The following is a 14,724-nucleotide window of genomic DNA, read 5'->3' on the forward strand; positions in this document are numbered from 1 at the left end:
AGGAAACTCGATAAAACACAAATATTTGTTCACAGGAAGCGTTTTGGTGTACAAAGGAACATAAGGTGTTGTATATAGACATTTGCATACTCGTAATACTATGTTCCGATTGGACAACCACTACAGCCTAGCGATTGGTGGTTAACAACAGATTATGATTGGCCGCCTAAACGGCGGGAGGTTTAAAATGATGCCATTGGTTGTGAGCCGTGAGCAGCTGCTATAAAAGAGGCTGCCGCGGCTTGAGTTTAGTTGAAGTTACTGACAGTTAAATAAAGAGCTGAACTCAACTCCGGTCTCGAGTCTATCTTGTTCTGGAGATAGAACATAAAACTCCCAGATAAAGAATACGCTAACCTCATTTGGTTTCAACAAGAGGTGTTGAACTTGTCTTTATATAGATGCTTCTGAAAAAGAATGGAATATGGTTTTCTGAAACTAACAGCATCTGCTTTTGGTTATGTATACCAAGCCATTTGTATCATGCCTCCCTTATCCTATTTCTGCAGGATTATACTAAACTAGCAGGGTACCCGTGCTTTGCTATGAAACTATGTGATTGGGCAAGTTTTGGGGGAGGAAAATGGGGGTGGGTGGGAATTGTGCCTCTGCCTGTCAGCATCCATCAGTATTCATCTGGCTAGCATCCTGTCAGTGTGTGAGAGAGTCCAGGGTGGTTTGGAAACTGTTATGTCCCTGGAACTTAGAGAAGTTCCCACCCAGGTCCGTTCGTGCTGTGGGGGCGGTTGCCCCCTCTCATTGGCTGGTTCTCCCCAGCAGCCGGCTATAAAAGCAGGCTGCGGGGTCCAACCAGTCGCTGATCGCTGCGAGCCAGTTCTGGGCTTGGCAAGCACGTTCAGTCCTTTATTATCCTAATAAAGTATTTGTTGCACCCATGCCCTGGTTCAGCCTCTCATTATCCGAACTTAACACTGGCGACGAGGATGGGATGGCTACCAGAGGCACAATGCAACCGCTGAATCACTAGCCGCTGATCCGCAGCCAGAGAGAACGATCAGCAGGCAATAAAAGCGAGCGCTGATCCGCAACTAGAGAGAACGATCAGCAGGCAACAAGAGCGAACTCTGATCTGCAGCCAGAGAGAGCGGTCAGCAAACAGCGAGAGTAAGAAGCGTCTGTAGCCGCTAGTTAGCCAAGCTACAGGGAAAGTGAAGGCTATGAGCCGCAGCCGCTGCGTTTCTTTAGGCGCGAAATTCAAACGGCTGTCATTTGAATTTCCGCCCAAGAGTACAGCGTGTGCTGTATTTCAAAGTCACTGACGCCCACGCAGGCGCGAATTTCAAAACGCTGCCAATGGCCGTTGCAGCCTAACCTTGTGTTAATCCAGAGAGAGGGAGAGAGTTGTGAAAACCTCCCCAGAGCTGAAATCACTAGCCTGCCTTAGGCACAGAAAACCTTCCTGCTGCTGCCCCAGAGAGATTTTCTCAACAGATTATCCAACGAGATTCTCATCATGAACTCCAACCCAGTTTTCCCATCGCTCAAGCTGGATGAGGAGAAGTGGAGTCATATGAAGAATCGCTTTTAACCACTACATCGACGCCATAGGGCTGGCTGATGCAGGGAGCACCGGAAAAATCATATTTCCTGATCTACTGTGGAGCCATCGCTTTTGATACTGCCACAGCACTCGTGGCTCCACGTGAGTTAAAAACGTTCCTGGACAGAACTGTTAGAAATCCTTACTAACCACTATTCTCCTAGACCCCTCACAGATTGCCAGGGTTCACCTTCCGAATGAGGAAGCAATCAGACAAAGAGACCATCAACCAGTACATGGCTGCCCTCAGGACTGCAGCCTCCATTGTGGGTTTGGGACCTACCTGGAAGACATGCTCCTCGATCAGCTAGTCTGTGGAGTCAAGGATCTTCACCTCCAAAGGCGCCTACTGCCAGGGAAGGACCTCAACCTCGCGCAAGCCGCCGAGGAAGCCCTGGCAGCAGAGCTGGCAGCACACTCAGCCACCGAAATCCAAGGTCCTGTTTCCAAGCAAAGTGCAGTTTCAGTCCACTCTGAAGAGGTGGTCATCGAAGAGGACCCCAGCGATGCGGCCGACATCCACCGCCTCGCCCACGCCAGACACCCGCAGGTAGGAGCCAAGCAAGAAAGCATCAGTCCACCCAAGCACATCACCCTGTGCCTATCCTGTGGTGGATCTCACCTGAGGACCACCTGCAAGTTCAAGGGAGCCACCTGCAACATTTGCCACAGAAAGGGGCACATCGCTAGAGTCTGTCAAGCCGCTCACAACTCGGCACAAAGGCACCCTTCCTTTTCACATTCTGGACCCCAAAGGCAAGTATTGAACTGTCGCACTCGCCACCATGCTAAGCACGCTTGCCATGCCATTAGTAAGATCTCTCTCCGCTTTTGTTAGAAGGTAAACCTTGTCTTATGGAGGTTGACACGGGTCAGCGCCTCAATTATCTCTTGAGCACCCTCAAGAGACTACAGCCCAATCTATCCAGAAACCGGCTCCAGAAGTGCCAGTTTAGCCTGAAGGACTACCAGGGGAAGGACATTCCTGTAATCGGCAGAGGCAAGTTTCTTGTTAATTTTAAAACTTTCAAAGGCCACCTACCTCTAGTGGTAGTCAACGGCAACCTCCCCACACTCTTGGGGCTTGATTGGTTCCCCCATCTCGGCCTAGGGTTAACAGGAGTCCATGCTGTCTCAACCTCTGACACTGACTCCTTATTCGCTGACTACTCAGACGTTTTCAGCAATGAATTGGGGTGTTATAACGGTACCCCTATCTCATTCTCAGTCGACCCCCAAGCAGTCCCAATCAGGCTAAAACCTCGTAGAGTCCCATTCGCTATTCGGCCTAAATTAGATGCGGAACTGGATAAATTATTAAAACAAGGGGTCATTGAGCCAACAGATTTCGCCAAATGGGAGACACCCATTGTCACACCCCTCAAAAAAGACGGTAGCCTGAGAATTTGCTCGGACTACAAAACCACAATTAATAAGTTTTTACAAGTTAGCGCTTACCCAGTGCCCGTCATTCAGCATTTATTACACACTTTTGAACCTGGCAGCATTTTTGCCAAATTGGACATGTCTCAAGCGTATCAACAGTTTCCTGTTGACAACCAAACAGCGGAACTCCAGACCATTGTCACTCACAGGGTGCTTTCCGGTGCAAGCATCTCCAGTTTGATGCGTAAGTGTTGCCCCAGGCATTTTCAATCCCTCATGGAGCTGGATTTTGCAGGGCCTCCCTGGTGTAGTACCCTACTGACGACATCTTAGTCTCGGCCAGGACAGACCCCAACCTTCCAGAGAGTTCGAGCAGTGTTAGAGAGGTTCAGACAGCATGGCCTCAAATTAAAAAAGAAAAATGTGCCATTGCCACTAGACAGGTGGACTTTCTGGGTTATAAAATTGACGCCTCAGGCATTCACCCCTGGAGTCCAAGGTCAAGGCATTCACGAGGCACCCACTCCAACCTCCAAAGCGGAACTGCAGGCCTTCTTGGGGCTATTGAATTTTTACATCGTCGTTCCTGCCCCATAAAGCATCTGTGGCGGAACCCCTGCACAGACTTTTGGACAAAAATCGCCTTGGCATTGGGGTCACAAGGAAGACTCCGCTTCCGCGCAGTCAAATCACTACTCACGCCGGAGGCGGTCCTCATTCAGTTTGACCCCAACCTTCCATTAGTGCTAGCAGCGGACGCATCACCTTTCGGAATTGGGGCAGTGTTAAGCCACAGGCTCCCCAATGGCTCCGAAGCCCCCATCGCTTTTTTTTCCAGGACGCTCTCTGCAACAGAGCGCAATTATAGCCAAATCGATAAGGAAGCTTTAGCAGCTGTCGCAGCTGTGAAGAAATTCCATGAATTTCTTTTTGGCCACTTTTTCGAGCTGGTCACGGATCATAAGCCTCTCCTGGGTCTACTAGCAGGTGACAAACAGACCCCTCAAGTCCTGTCTCCTAGAATGACGAGGTGGACTCTTTTCCTAGCGGCATACTCGTATAGACTCATACACCGTCCAGGTAAAACATTTTCCCACGCAGACGCCCTCAGCCGCTGCCCCCTGCCTGCTCCTGCCGAGGATCCTGCCCCGGTCCATGCTATCTTTGAGGTCACCCAACTGGACCTCCCCATCACTGCCCTTGACATTGCCGCCAAGTCCAAGGCAGACAAAACGATCGCCCAGGTACTGGACTGGGTGAGGATGGGGTGGCCGGGCAGTGATGTTGAAACCAAATTCACGCCTTTTAAGACCCGCCACAGGAGTTATCCAGTTTGCAGGGCTGTTTGCTGTGGGGCACACGCAGTGGTCATCCCGACCTCACTGCGCACCGAGTCTTGGAGGCGTTGCATGAGGGCCACCCTGGCATCGCCAGGATGAAGGCATTAGCACGCAGCCACGCATGGTGGCCCGGCCTCGACGATGACATCATCAGATGGGTAAGCTCCTGCCATCCCTGCCAGGAATCCCGTCCATCCCCTCCAATCGCCACCCCCACCAAGTGGGAAAGCACCAGCGCACCTTGTCCAGGATTCACATCGACCTAGCGGGTCCGATGCACGGCAAAATGTTCCTGGTGGTCGTGGACTCTTACTCTAAATGGATTGACGTGGCACAACTGTCCACAACCACCACGCAAGCGTCACCAAGGTATTAACTCGCCTATTCGTAACGCACGGGCTACCAGACTCAATCGCTTCCGACAATGGCCCCCAGTTCGTGATCGCCGAAGTTCAGTCGCCGCTGCCAATCTGGGCATCCGCCACATCTTCACGGCTCCCTTCATCCTGCCAGTAACGGATTGGCAGAAAGAGCCGTTAGGACCACTAAAGAAGCTCTAGCTTGGTTCAGCAAGGAAGACTGGCACCACAGACTCTCCCGCTTTCTTGCTGAGCCAGCACTCAACCCCGTGCACAGTCACTAATAAGTCCCCGGCTGAACTCCTGATGGGTAGACGCCTGTGGACTGTATTGGACAGGCTTCACCCACATTAATGTTCTTCCTGACTCCCCTCGCCTTCCACATCGGGGTTAGGCATTTTGTCTTACAGGAACCCGTGTTCATGAGGAACTTCGCTGGAGACCTCTGTGGATCCCGGGCGAGATCGTGGCTATCACCGGACCCAGGTCGACGAGTCAGACTGGAGGATGGTCGAATCTGGAGAAGGCACCTGGATCAGCTGCGGAAGCGCCAAGGCACTCACGTTAGCAGTGACTCATGGTTGCAGACCGGGCGAGGCTACAGTATCAAACCCCCATCAGCACCACCCGGGGACCAGTTCACGCCTGCAGCCGAGTCGGGAGCCCGAACACGAACCGTGACCACCAGACGGCTGACCAGTCCGGACCAGTCAACGGGAGCACATCCCCAGTGACCAGCCCTACGAGTCCCGAACCGGCACTGACCGAGGAACGCGTCGTGACACCCCACGGTCCAACCTTCCCTTGCAGACTCTGAACTACCAGACAACTCCCCAGAGTTGCGCCTGCTCTGGGCGCCAGCACAAGCCTCCTGGGGGAAGGGGTGTTATGTCCCTGGAACTTAGAGAAGTTCCCACCCAGGTCCGTTACGCGCTGTGGGGGCGGTTGCCCTCTCATTGGCTGAGTTCTCCCCAGCAGCCGGCTATAAAAGCAGGCTGCGGGTCCAACCAGTCGCTGATTGCTGCGAGCCAGTTCCGGGCTTGGCAAGCACGTTCAGTCCTTTATTATCCTAATAAAGTATTTGTTGCACCCATGCCCTGGTTCAGCCTCTCATTATCCGAACTTAACAGAAACTGAAACAGTATTTTCTTTGTGAGTAAGAAGCCTGGGCGTCAACTGCAGTTGGAACAAATTTCTTTTCAGGTGGAGAGTGAGAGAGTTGAGGGCTGTTTGTATAATTTTTTACAGCCTGCCTACTGACTTGGGGATGAGTTTGACAATACTTGTGTTCAGCTTCCCTTACTAATGTTTTCCTAATTGCATCTGTATAATCTTTTTCTGTGTTTTTTTGCCTCTTTTCCCTTTAACTGGTATTACAGTAGAAGAAAAAGATTCATCTGAACTGAGGAGGAAAATAAGGGGAGAAAAGTGTGCCCCTGCCCACCAGCATCCAGTGGTATTCATCTGGCTAGTGTCCTGTCTGTGTGTGAGAGAGTTGAGGACTGTTTGGAAACTCAAACAGTATTTGGTGTGTGAGCAAAAGGAAACAGAAAGGAGCCTGGCTGTGGCTTAGCTCAACTGTTCTGTAGTAAAGCTGTTTGCTTCTGTGGAAGTAAAACTGAAAGTCCTCCCCTCTGTTTGTATTTTGCATTTGGAACAGATTTCTTTTCAGGTGGGGAGGGGGAATAGAACTCCTTAGCATCAGAGTGTGTTAATAATAATATCGGAAATATAGATTGTCTCAATCTTCTAAACAAGTATATAATATATGATGTCAATATATTATTAAATTATTCTCTTCTTCCTTCCCTGCAGGCCCTCAGTGCAATGCCTTAGTGGATCTAATTGGGACATGTTGGCCACGCAGCCTTGCGGGACAGCTGGTAGCCCGTCCCTGCCCTGACTATTTCTCTGGAGTGCGATATAATACCTCAAGTAAGCCAGCAGATGGGTTGAGTAGGAGCATACGGCAGGAAGAAAGGTTCTTCCCTTAGACACATTGAAGCAAAGACTGAAGCAAATGTTAATGAAAGATAGAACCAGAATATCAGGAAGCATAGAAATGTCAATGTGTGTACAGTACTTGCATTAAATGAATGAAATCAACAATTTGCATAATCTAGGGAAGCTTCTGATAAGCCCTGACAACAGACCCTGTGATTGGCAGATAGCATGAAGCTTCTAGATTAAACACACTTGATACACAGCTAGATAGTTAGGAATTTTTCCCTTCTGTTCACTGTACTTGCAGCTGCAAGTAAAGCTTTGAATCTATATTCAGCTTCACCAACTGTTCCAAGAGATTCTGAGTTGAATAACCATAGTGCGGATTGAATTTGGGCATAACTTTAACTGATTGTTCTTTATTTCTGAATAAACCATTCCTTCATATGTACATATTGGAAAATATTTATTTCTGAAATTCAAGATATGTTAGAAATTATGCAGGGCATACCAATTCTGTGCTGGGAGATGGGGTCAGAAAATTTGCTCTCATGATAGGAAATCATGTTCGAACACTAGTGAAAAAGATTAGAATTCTATCATTCTTTAAACAGTATTGAATTCACCAAGGTTTCAGCTTTTGTGAATTAAGTACCACTTATAACACGAATTTAGCTAAAAATCTTTTTTATGAACCAGATTTAAATTTAGGTTTAAAAATCTAGTGCTTATAAAAATCCAGTGCTTTCCAAAGTAAGAATTCAACAATTTCAAACTGTATTTATTTGTTGTTATTACGAGGTTGTGAGGTTATTTATTTTGGCATAAACTTTCATAGTTTTGAATCCCATGCCATCTTCAATTTCTTGAAGTATTTTTATGTCACCAATAATGAACAGGAAAAATGTCACTTAACAATGAACAGGAAAAAATGCCAGACTTCCAGTCATTTACTCAATGCAGAACAGATAAATGGTAAAGAAGACCTCAATTTTATACCTGAATCTTTTGTTGTAACTTGTAAAAACCCCAGATATGTCCAAATAATGAATTACCCTCCAAGGAATGATTCAACCAAAGAATGAAGTTTTGAAACTTTTTAATGTTCTTCCTGAATTCTCTGATATAGGATTTTATCTTATGAAATCAAATTAGCTATAACTTTGATACATTATTTCTTAAGAGGATTGCTAGTAAAGCGTTCATCTAATGACAAAGAAGGTTATTTGCCCTGCGTCATTTTACTGGCACAAAAGGCTGTCCTTTCCATGTGTATTTGTTTCTTCAATTAAATTACATGCTATGGGAAAATACTTGTAATTTTAGCCTGAATGGCCTTTTCAAAAAACCATTCTGGAGAAGTGGTGAAGAGAGGGGGTTTAATCCTTCTTTGTCCATTACTTTTCCATTTTAGAGTGTTCTCCACAATGCTTCTCCATCTTATAGCAAAATGCAGAGCGTTTGCTTGCTTGGAGAATGTCACTGAGGTCCGTATATATGGTGAGAGGGGAACAAACTAAAATACGATAATTCAGAAAAAGCTAATGACCTTCACTTTCTTCTTTTCTGTGTTAAAAGCCTTCTTCTGGGGTGGAATTAGGTTTGGTTGTATTTCTATGAAGCAATTATTATCGTACAAGCATTAGCAAGGTATAGGATATCCTGTTTGAGCAGGGAACTGGATTAGAGGACCTCAAGATTCCTTCCAGCTCTATTCTGATTCTGATTCAGCATGTACCCCAGATTTCCAGAGTGGGTTTAACTATCCATCTGCCTATTAAATATCCATACAATCCCAGTGCCTCCGTAAAAAGCTAGATCCGGGAAGAATGAAGATTATAATCTAACATACCTGCATGTCAACCAGTTCAAAAAGGCTTATATAATATAGAACATAGTGATTCTGCTATCAGTACCTTCCCTGCATGTGGACTATATTGACTTTCTGGTTAATCGATTCTCAGCTTGTCAATAAGAATTGCAATCTTGCCAGAGCTATGAATTCTCAGTAGTGAAGAGCAAAGCTACTGTTATAATGGGACATACTTTTTTCAGTACAGTTTCTTGCATATGACTATGCTACATGGTACTAAGAAAATCCTGAATCTTTGGGCTGTGGAAGAAAAGGTAATCTTTCCAAAATGTCTAGATCAGGTTATTGGTTTAAAGCAAGACAGAAAACTGGCAGGTGTCCATTGGCTTGGAAGTAGCACATTTCCATCTCTGGTGCCTGAATTCTGAAAAAAGAAAGTAATGCCATGCATTTTCTATCTTTAATAATTCACCCTACTCAAAAGATTATAGATGGATTAGTCTTGATCATTTAAAATTTAAATGAAGCACAGTAATCTAAAACTGTTGCTTTTGTTAGTTGGACCGTGGTAGAGTAGAAGTGGGTAGAGAGGAATTAGAAGATGCATGTATAATATGTTTTTGGTTTAACAAAAAGTTATGAAGATTCCAGGCTCTTTATGTTGTGATCATGTTATTTACAGGGAGGGTTTCCTGGAACTGTTGTGAGCCAAAAATATATTTTGGCTCACAACTTAAAACATAAATAAATGTTTTCAATTTTTGCTCCCGCATTACCCCAACAGAAGATATTGGAATCCAAATATCTTAAGAACAATCATTAAGGGAAATCCTTGCTGACAGATCTGTTCATAGGACATTTCTGCAATCATTGTTTTGGATCTGAGGAGAAATCACATTTGTTCAGTGGTGGTAGTCAAAAAATGTTACTTCCAGTTTTGTGGGCATAGCTTGGTGGGCGTGGCAGGGGAAGGATACTGTAAAATCTCCAGTCAGAGGCGGTATTTGGCGGTTCTCCAAACTATTCAAAATTTTCGCTATTAGTTCTCCAGAACTGGTCAGAACCTGCTGAATATCACTCTGGATATGTTACAGTCATTGTTTTGGTGATGAATCCCCACTTTAATAAAATTGAAACAGGGTCAATGAGAAACAAGAAGGATGGACTAGCCAATATATGAAGGATTCTAGTGTTTTAAGGGGAAAACACACATGTACAAAGAAGATTCTCCCTTTAAAATGAAACTAAACAAAACTGTCCACTAGAGAACAAATATCTTTATCAATGCTGACATCAGTTGGAAGAGAAGGGATAATGATAGTGGAATACCATCATTTAGCCTGATCATATTAAAGGCAAACCTAGATTGAATCAAGCATCAATCCCTGCAAACTGAAGCATGGAGGGACTTTTTCTTCTTTGCATCTCACTTTGAGGATTAATCAAAATATGTTCTAATATTCACCTAAAACAGAGTATTTAAATGTACATTTTTAAAAACTATATTATATAATCTGGATACAGCTCCAAGGCCCCGCTTACTTTGAAGGTCTGTTTAAAGTACAGCATAGCATTCTACATAAATGTAAACAAACAAAATAGAATTCCAATCGGACTTTGCTGCTCAGTTTAGGAAGATCAAAGATTAGGAGGATTTTGTTTATGTTCCTTATTTAGGCAGAAGCTTGAAAATAGAGAATGGTTAGGGCAGAAACTATCTCATGCCTTTTTCACTACAAAGTTGTACACCCCACTCCTGTTGACGTTGAAAAACAGCCTTTAGTACTCATGTTCTGCTTTTGGACTGGGAAAGTATGGATTTCCAGCAAACAATATGCTCTCCTTCTTTCCAGTGGCTGGGCAGAATTTAGCTTGGAGCACTAGCCCACTTCCCATGTGATCATTGGAGGCTCAGTCTGATGAGGATTAGGGGAAGTATATTAATTATTGTGCTTTCTCTTTGAGCCTTAGCTGTATCTACTATATATGGTTGCATTCTGTCAGTCTTATAAAGTAGATCAAATTAAGAAATCAAATTCCATGTAGGTCAGGACTACTTTTATTGTAATAATTATAGTAAGAGTATAGTCATCTTGCCAATTTTGAGTGATTTTTCTCTCCCTTTATTTCTGTGTGAATGAGGGAGGGGCCAATCTGAGATGTATTCTCATGTTACTTTCTTGAATCGGCTCAGATTCCTCTTATCTGACCGTTGCCTTGGTATTCTCTGTATTCTTCTTCCCATCCTCCAAGGCCATTCCCAATTCCCTCTACACAGATCTCTCCAGACCCATTTTCTTCTTTTCACTCCATATCCACATAACATACTTTAGCCCTCCACACTCAATACTCCCTTCCTCCCTCTCTCATCCGTTTGACTTCCACATCCACTCTTGCATAACATGCTTTACACCTTTACTGTATTTTTGCCACTTTTCAACAGTCTTTTCTGGAATGGTTGTAGCTTATACTCGCTTCTGACTGACAGCTTTGGATCGAAATGTGGGGGAGTAGCATCTATTCTTATTATGAAGCTATATTGTGGGTGGAAATCAGGTGTTCCTTTTCTTCCTTCAAGGAAGGGCAGCAGAGCAGCAGCAGCACTCCTGTCCCACTCCCCTCCCCCCCCAAAACAGCTCAATATGTAGAGGCTTTAGCATTTCAGGACACTTCCATCTCTGCCATTATTGTTTTTGGAGTGCTTGAAAAAGTGCAGTAAAACTATTCTGAAGAAGAGATTTCTAATGCTAAAAGAAGAATTCTGAAGGGTGAAAACTAACTTAATATAACATGAAAATGGTTGGATATTTCTTTCTTCTGGGATGGGCTTCTGATTTTCAATCAAGGTGACTGCCCTAGCTTGTTTCTGGTGATCTTTGTTTGAGATATTAACCTGGTCTGACCCTGCTGAGCAGTTTTCAAGATCAGTCAAGGTCAAGTAGGTGCTACTTTCTAAGAAGACACTATATTATTTCCCCTCCCTTTCAGCTTAACCTGTGAGGGCTCCTTGGTCTCTCTGAGCTTGCTCGTTCTCTTGAAGATGTTTCATTACTCAAACTAGGTAGCATCATCAGGGGTTGAAATGTGTTTGAATATTAATAGCCTGAGTTCAGGGATGGGATCCAACTGGTATGACTACCGGTTCTGTCGCTCTGTATCATGAGCACATGCGTGAGTCGCACAAATCGCGTGAGTGCAATTTACGACCTGCTGAGCTGCCCGGACAGCTGAGCAGTGCTGCATGCAAATGCACAGCAGTCGGAAAAGCCCTTTTTTCCTGCTTTTTCAACCACAGCTGTGTTGCGCAAAGCAGCTGTGGTTGAAAAAGCAAGAAGTAAAGGTCAGGTAAGAGCCCGGGTGGGCAGGTGGACCAAAACAGCAACAGACATAGAACCGCTTTTATGTATGCTGTTTGCTGCTTTTCAGAGCAACCAGTTCTACAGAAGTGCACAGCTATACATTGAAGCTTAAAAAGAGCTTGAATGGATAAAATTAAAGGATATAAATATGTCATACTCTAATTGGTAACTACAGGGAAAAATTTGCTTAATAAGAAAAGATAATGTGAAATTGTAACAGGACAGACAAAAGTACAAATATAATGATTTGAATTGAGATAATTAAAACAAAGTTGAGAAAATTAAAAGAGGGGAGAAATTATGTAGAAAATATAAAATGGTAATAAGATATGGAATAGAATATAAAAATGAGCATGAAATAGAGTTTTGTGTCTGTATGAAGAAGTGATTACCTGGGACCATGCTATTTTTAAAAAAGATGTTTTATTTGTATTTTCTTTTTGTGAAAACCCAAATAAAATTTTCAAAAAAAAAAAAGAAGTGCACAAAACCGGTAGAATCCCACCCCTGCCTGGGTTGGTAGTTAGGCTGTTGGTTTGAGCTCCGAGTTTGAAAGTTTGGTTGCAAGCATTTCATCACCATTCGAGGAGACATCATCAGTGCATTTTGAATTGTGAATTTTGAATACGCACTGATGATGTCTCCTCAAATGGTGATGAAACGTTTGCAACTAATTGCCAAGCCCAGAGCTGAAACCAACAGCCTAACATCATCAATGCTAGTAAGGAGTAGAGTTTCTCTCAGTTTATGTTCTAGTATTGGTAGGGGTGGGGATCTTAGAGATGTCTTGGTTGGGCTGTTTGCTGTTGACTTCATTAGCTGTTTCTTGACTGGGGTGTTGTTTGTTTGATTGTTGATCTGATGTTAACCTTGGAGTTAATCTGTGCTGATCTGGGTGCTAATTTCTAGTAGAGAAGTGCTTGAGTCTTTTTGTTCCTTTTTGGGCTGGGTGATCCTCTATAGATCTTGCTAATGTCTATGTGTGTGTTGATGGCTGATTTGTCAGAGGGTCAGGCTTCCAGAAATTCCCTGACATTTTTGGACTTCTCGGATAATCCTATTTTCCCAATTGAAACTATGGTGAAATCTGTCTTTATATTGTGAAATTAAAGAATTTTCATCATGTCTTCTGATTGCTAGTTAGTGTTTATGGATGCATACTCAGCCCCCGCACCTTTGCTAATGGGCCATTAAGGCCTAGGCCAGAGTAGTCTACATAATAAAGGCCTCTACCACCTGGCCTGGGAAGATTGTATCAGCCAACACTCAGGTGAAGCTGTGTGGTCCAGACAAAGCCTACAAAGTTAGTTAAGACCCTGCCCCTGGGAGCCTGACAGCCAATGGGATACATTTCTTGCACGGGAACAGGAAATACTAAGGTGAGGCCCAAGAGAGGGTATATAAGGGTCTCAGCATCTTCGTCTTTCTTTCTGTTTTCCTTCACCTTGAAGCATGTGATCATCCTCTTTTGGAGCTCCAAGCCATGTGGTCCTGTCCACCATTAAACTATCTTTCCAAACAGCCTCCATGTTTCCAGTGTCTTTTTCCCCACTTGGAACTGAACCCAGCAAGATAATTCTTCCAACAGTGGTCTCTTGCTGATCAAGATGTCCAGGAAAGGAAGTTGTTATTTTTTTCTTCTCTGGTAAACTGAATTCCTTTAAACAGGTTATGGTTGATTCTGTGGGTATTCTCTTAATTAATTCTTTTTTATTATGGTGACAGTGTCATCTACATATCTGATCCAATGCTCTTCTCTGCACTCTTTCTAGATCTCAACATCTTTTTTATATTGTGGCAACTGGATGTAATATTCCAAGTGTGGTCTTGCCAAGGCATTATAAAGTAATACTATAAAACATCACCTGTTCTTTATTCTATCCCTCTATTAATGCACTTAGGACTGTGTTTATTTTTTTGGCAGCTGCAGCACACTGCTGGTTCATATTTAAGTAATTGCCCACTAGGATTCAAAGATCCCTCTTGCAGTTACTACTGTTGAGCCAGATACCACCTATTCTATATTTATGTATTTGGTTTTTCTTGCCTAAATGTAAAACCTTACTTTTCTCTACACTGAATTTCTTTTTATTAGATAGGGCCCAAGTCTGTCAAAATCCTTTGGTATCTTGAGCCTGTCTTCTGGAATATTGTCTCTTCTTGACAGCTTGGTGTCATCTGCAGATCTGATGAATTTCCCTTCTATCCCCTTGTCTAAATCATTGATGATGATATTAAAGAGTATTGGGTCTAAGACCTTGGGGACCCCACTGCATACTTCCGTCCATATATATGCAGTTTTATTAAGGACTACACTACACACTGAGTGTGATTTGTCAGCCAGTTATGAATTCATCTGGTAGTTATGCTGTCTAATCCACAATTTTTTAGTTTATCAAGTAGCAGTGTGGTTAACTTTATCTTACTGAAGTCCAAGTAAATTATATTCACAGCGTTCTGGTGCACTAATTTTTGTCACTTTGTTAAAGAATGCAATAAGATCACAAGAATTTCATATTAAATATAGTCTCTAATCCTGGAAAATCTGGGATTTCTTCATTAGCTTTGTGGCCTCTTTTATGCCACACTTTATTATTGGACTTTCATGATAGGGAGGAATTATGGGATGTATAAATCAATGCATTTGCAATGTATCAAATTCAGAAGATTGGTATACACCAGTACCCCATTTTTATGAGATCATTCAAAGGTCAGAAGAAAACCTGTGAGCAAGAGTCAAGATTGGATCCAATAGTCCTTGCCTGACTCAAATTAATTAATTCTGTTAACTCATTCTGTTAAATCCAGTTTTGTTTGTGAACTCTTTTCACTTTTGAAAAGAGAAAATATTAGTCTTGAGCCATATTTTTCTGTGATCAAAGTTTGCTAAGGAGGGTCAAGTAACATCATAATTAATTGTATGTCTTAAATGAAGGATAGCATTCAAGCCTCTGGCAGATAT

The 14,724-nt window shown here is 43.5% G+C and overlaps 1 protein-coding gene across 2 annotated transcripts in view; it reads left to right on the plus strand.

The window, feature by feature from the left end:
• The window catches only part of CRHR1 (corticotropin releasing hormone receptor 1), a 95,375-nt gene that overhangs the window by 56,681 nt on the left and 23,970 nt on the right, over positions 1–14,724 (plus strand). The window contains exon 3 of one of the 2 annotated variants that reach the window (XM_087916482.1): positions 6,462–6,581. In XM_087916482.1, coding sequence (XP_087772608.1) covers positions 6,462–6,581 — 120 coding nt within the window. Of the gene's footprint in view, positions 1–6,461; positions 6,582–8,589; positions 8,718–14,724 lie in introns of those variants that run through there. The other variant, XM_087916481.1, reaches the window with a different exon arrangement.

The sequence above is a fragment of the Pseudonaja textilis genome, chromosome Z (assembly GCF_049901715.1).
Source record: "Pseudonaja textilis isolate UNSWEBS1 chromosome Z, rPseTex1.2, whole genome shotgun sequence".
Taxonomy (NCBI): Eukaryota; Metazoa; Chordata; class Lepidosauria; order Squamata; family Elapidae; genus Pseudonaja; species Pseudonaja textilis.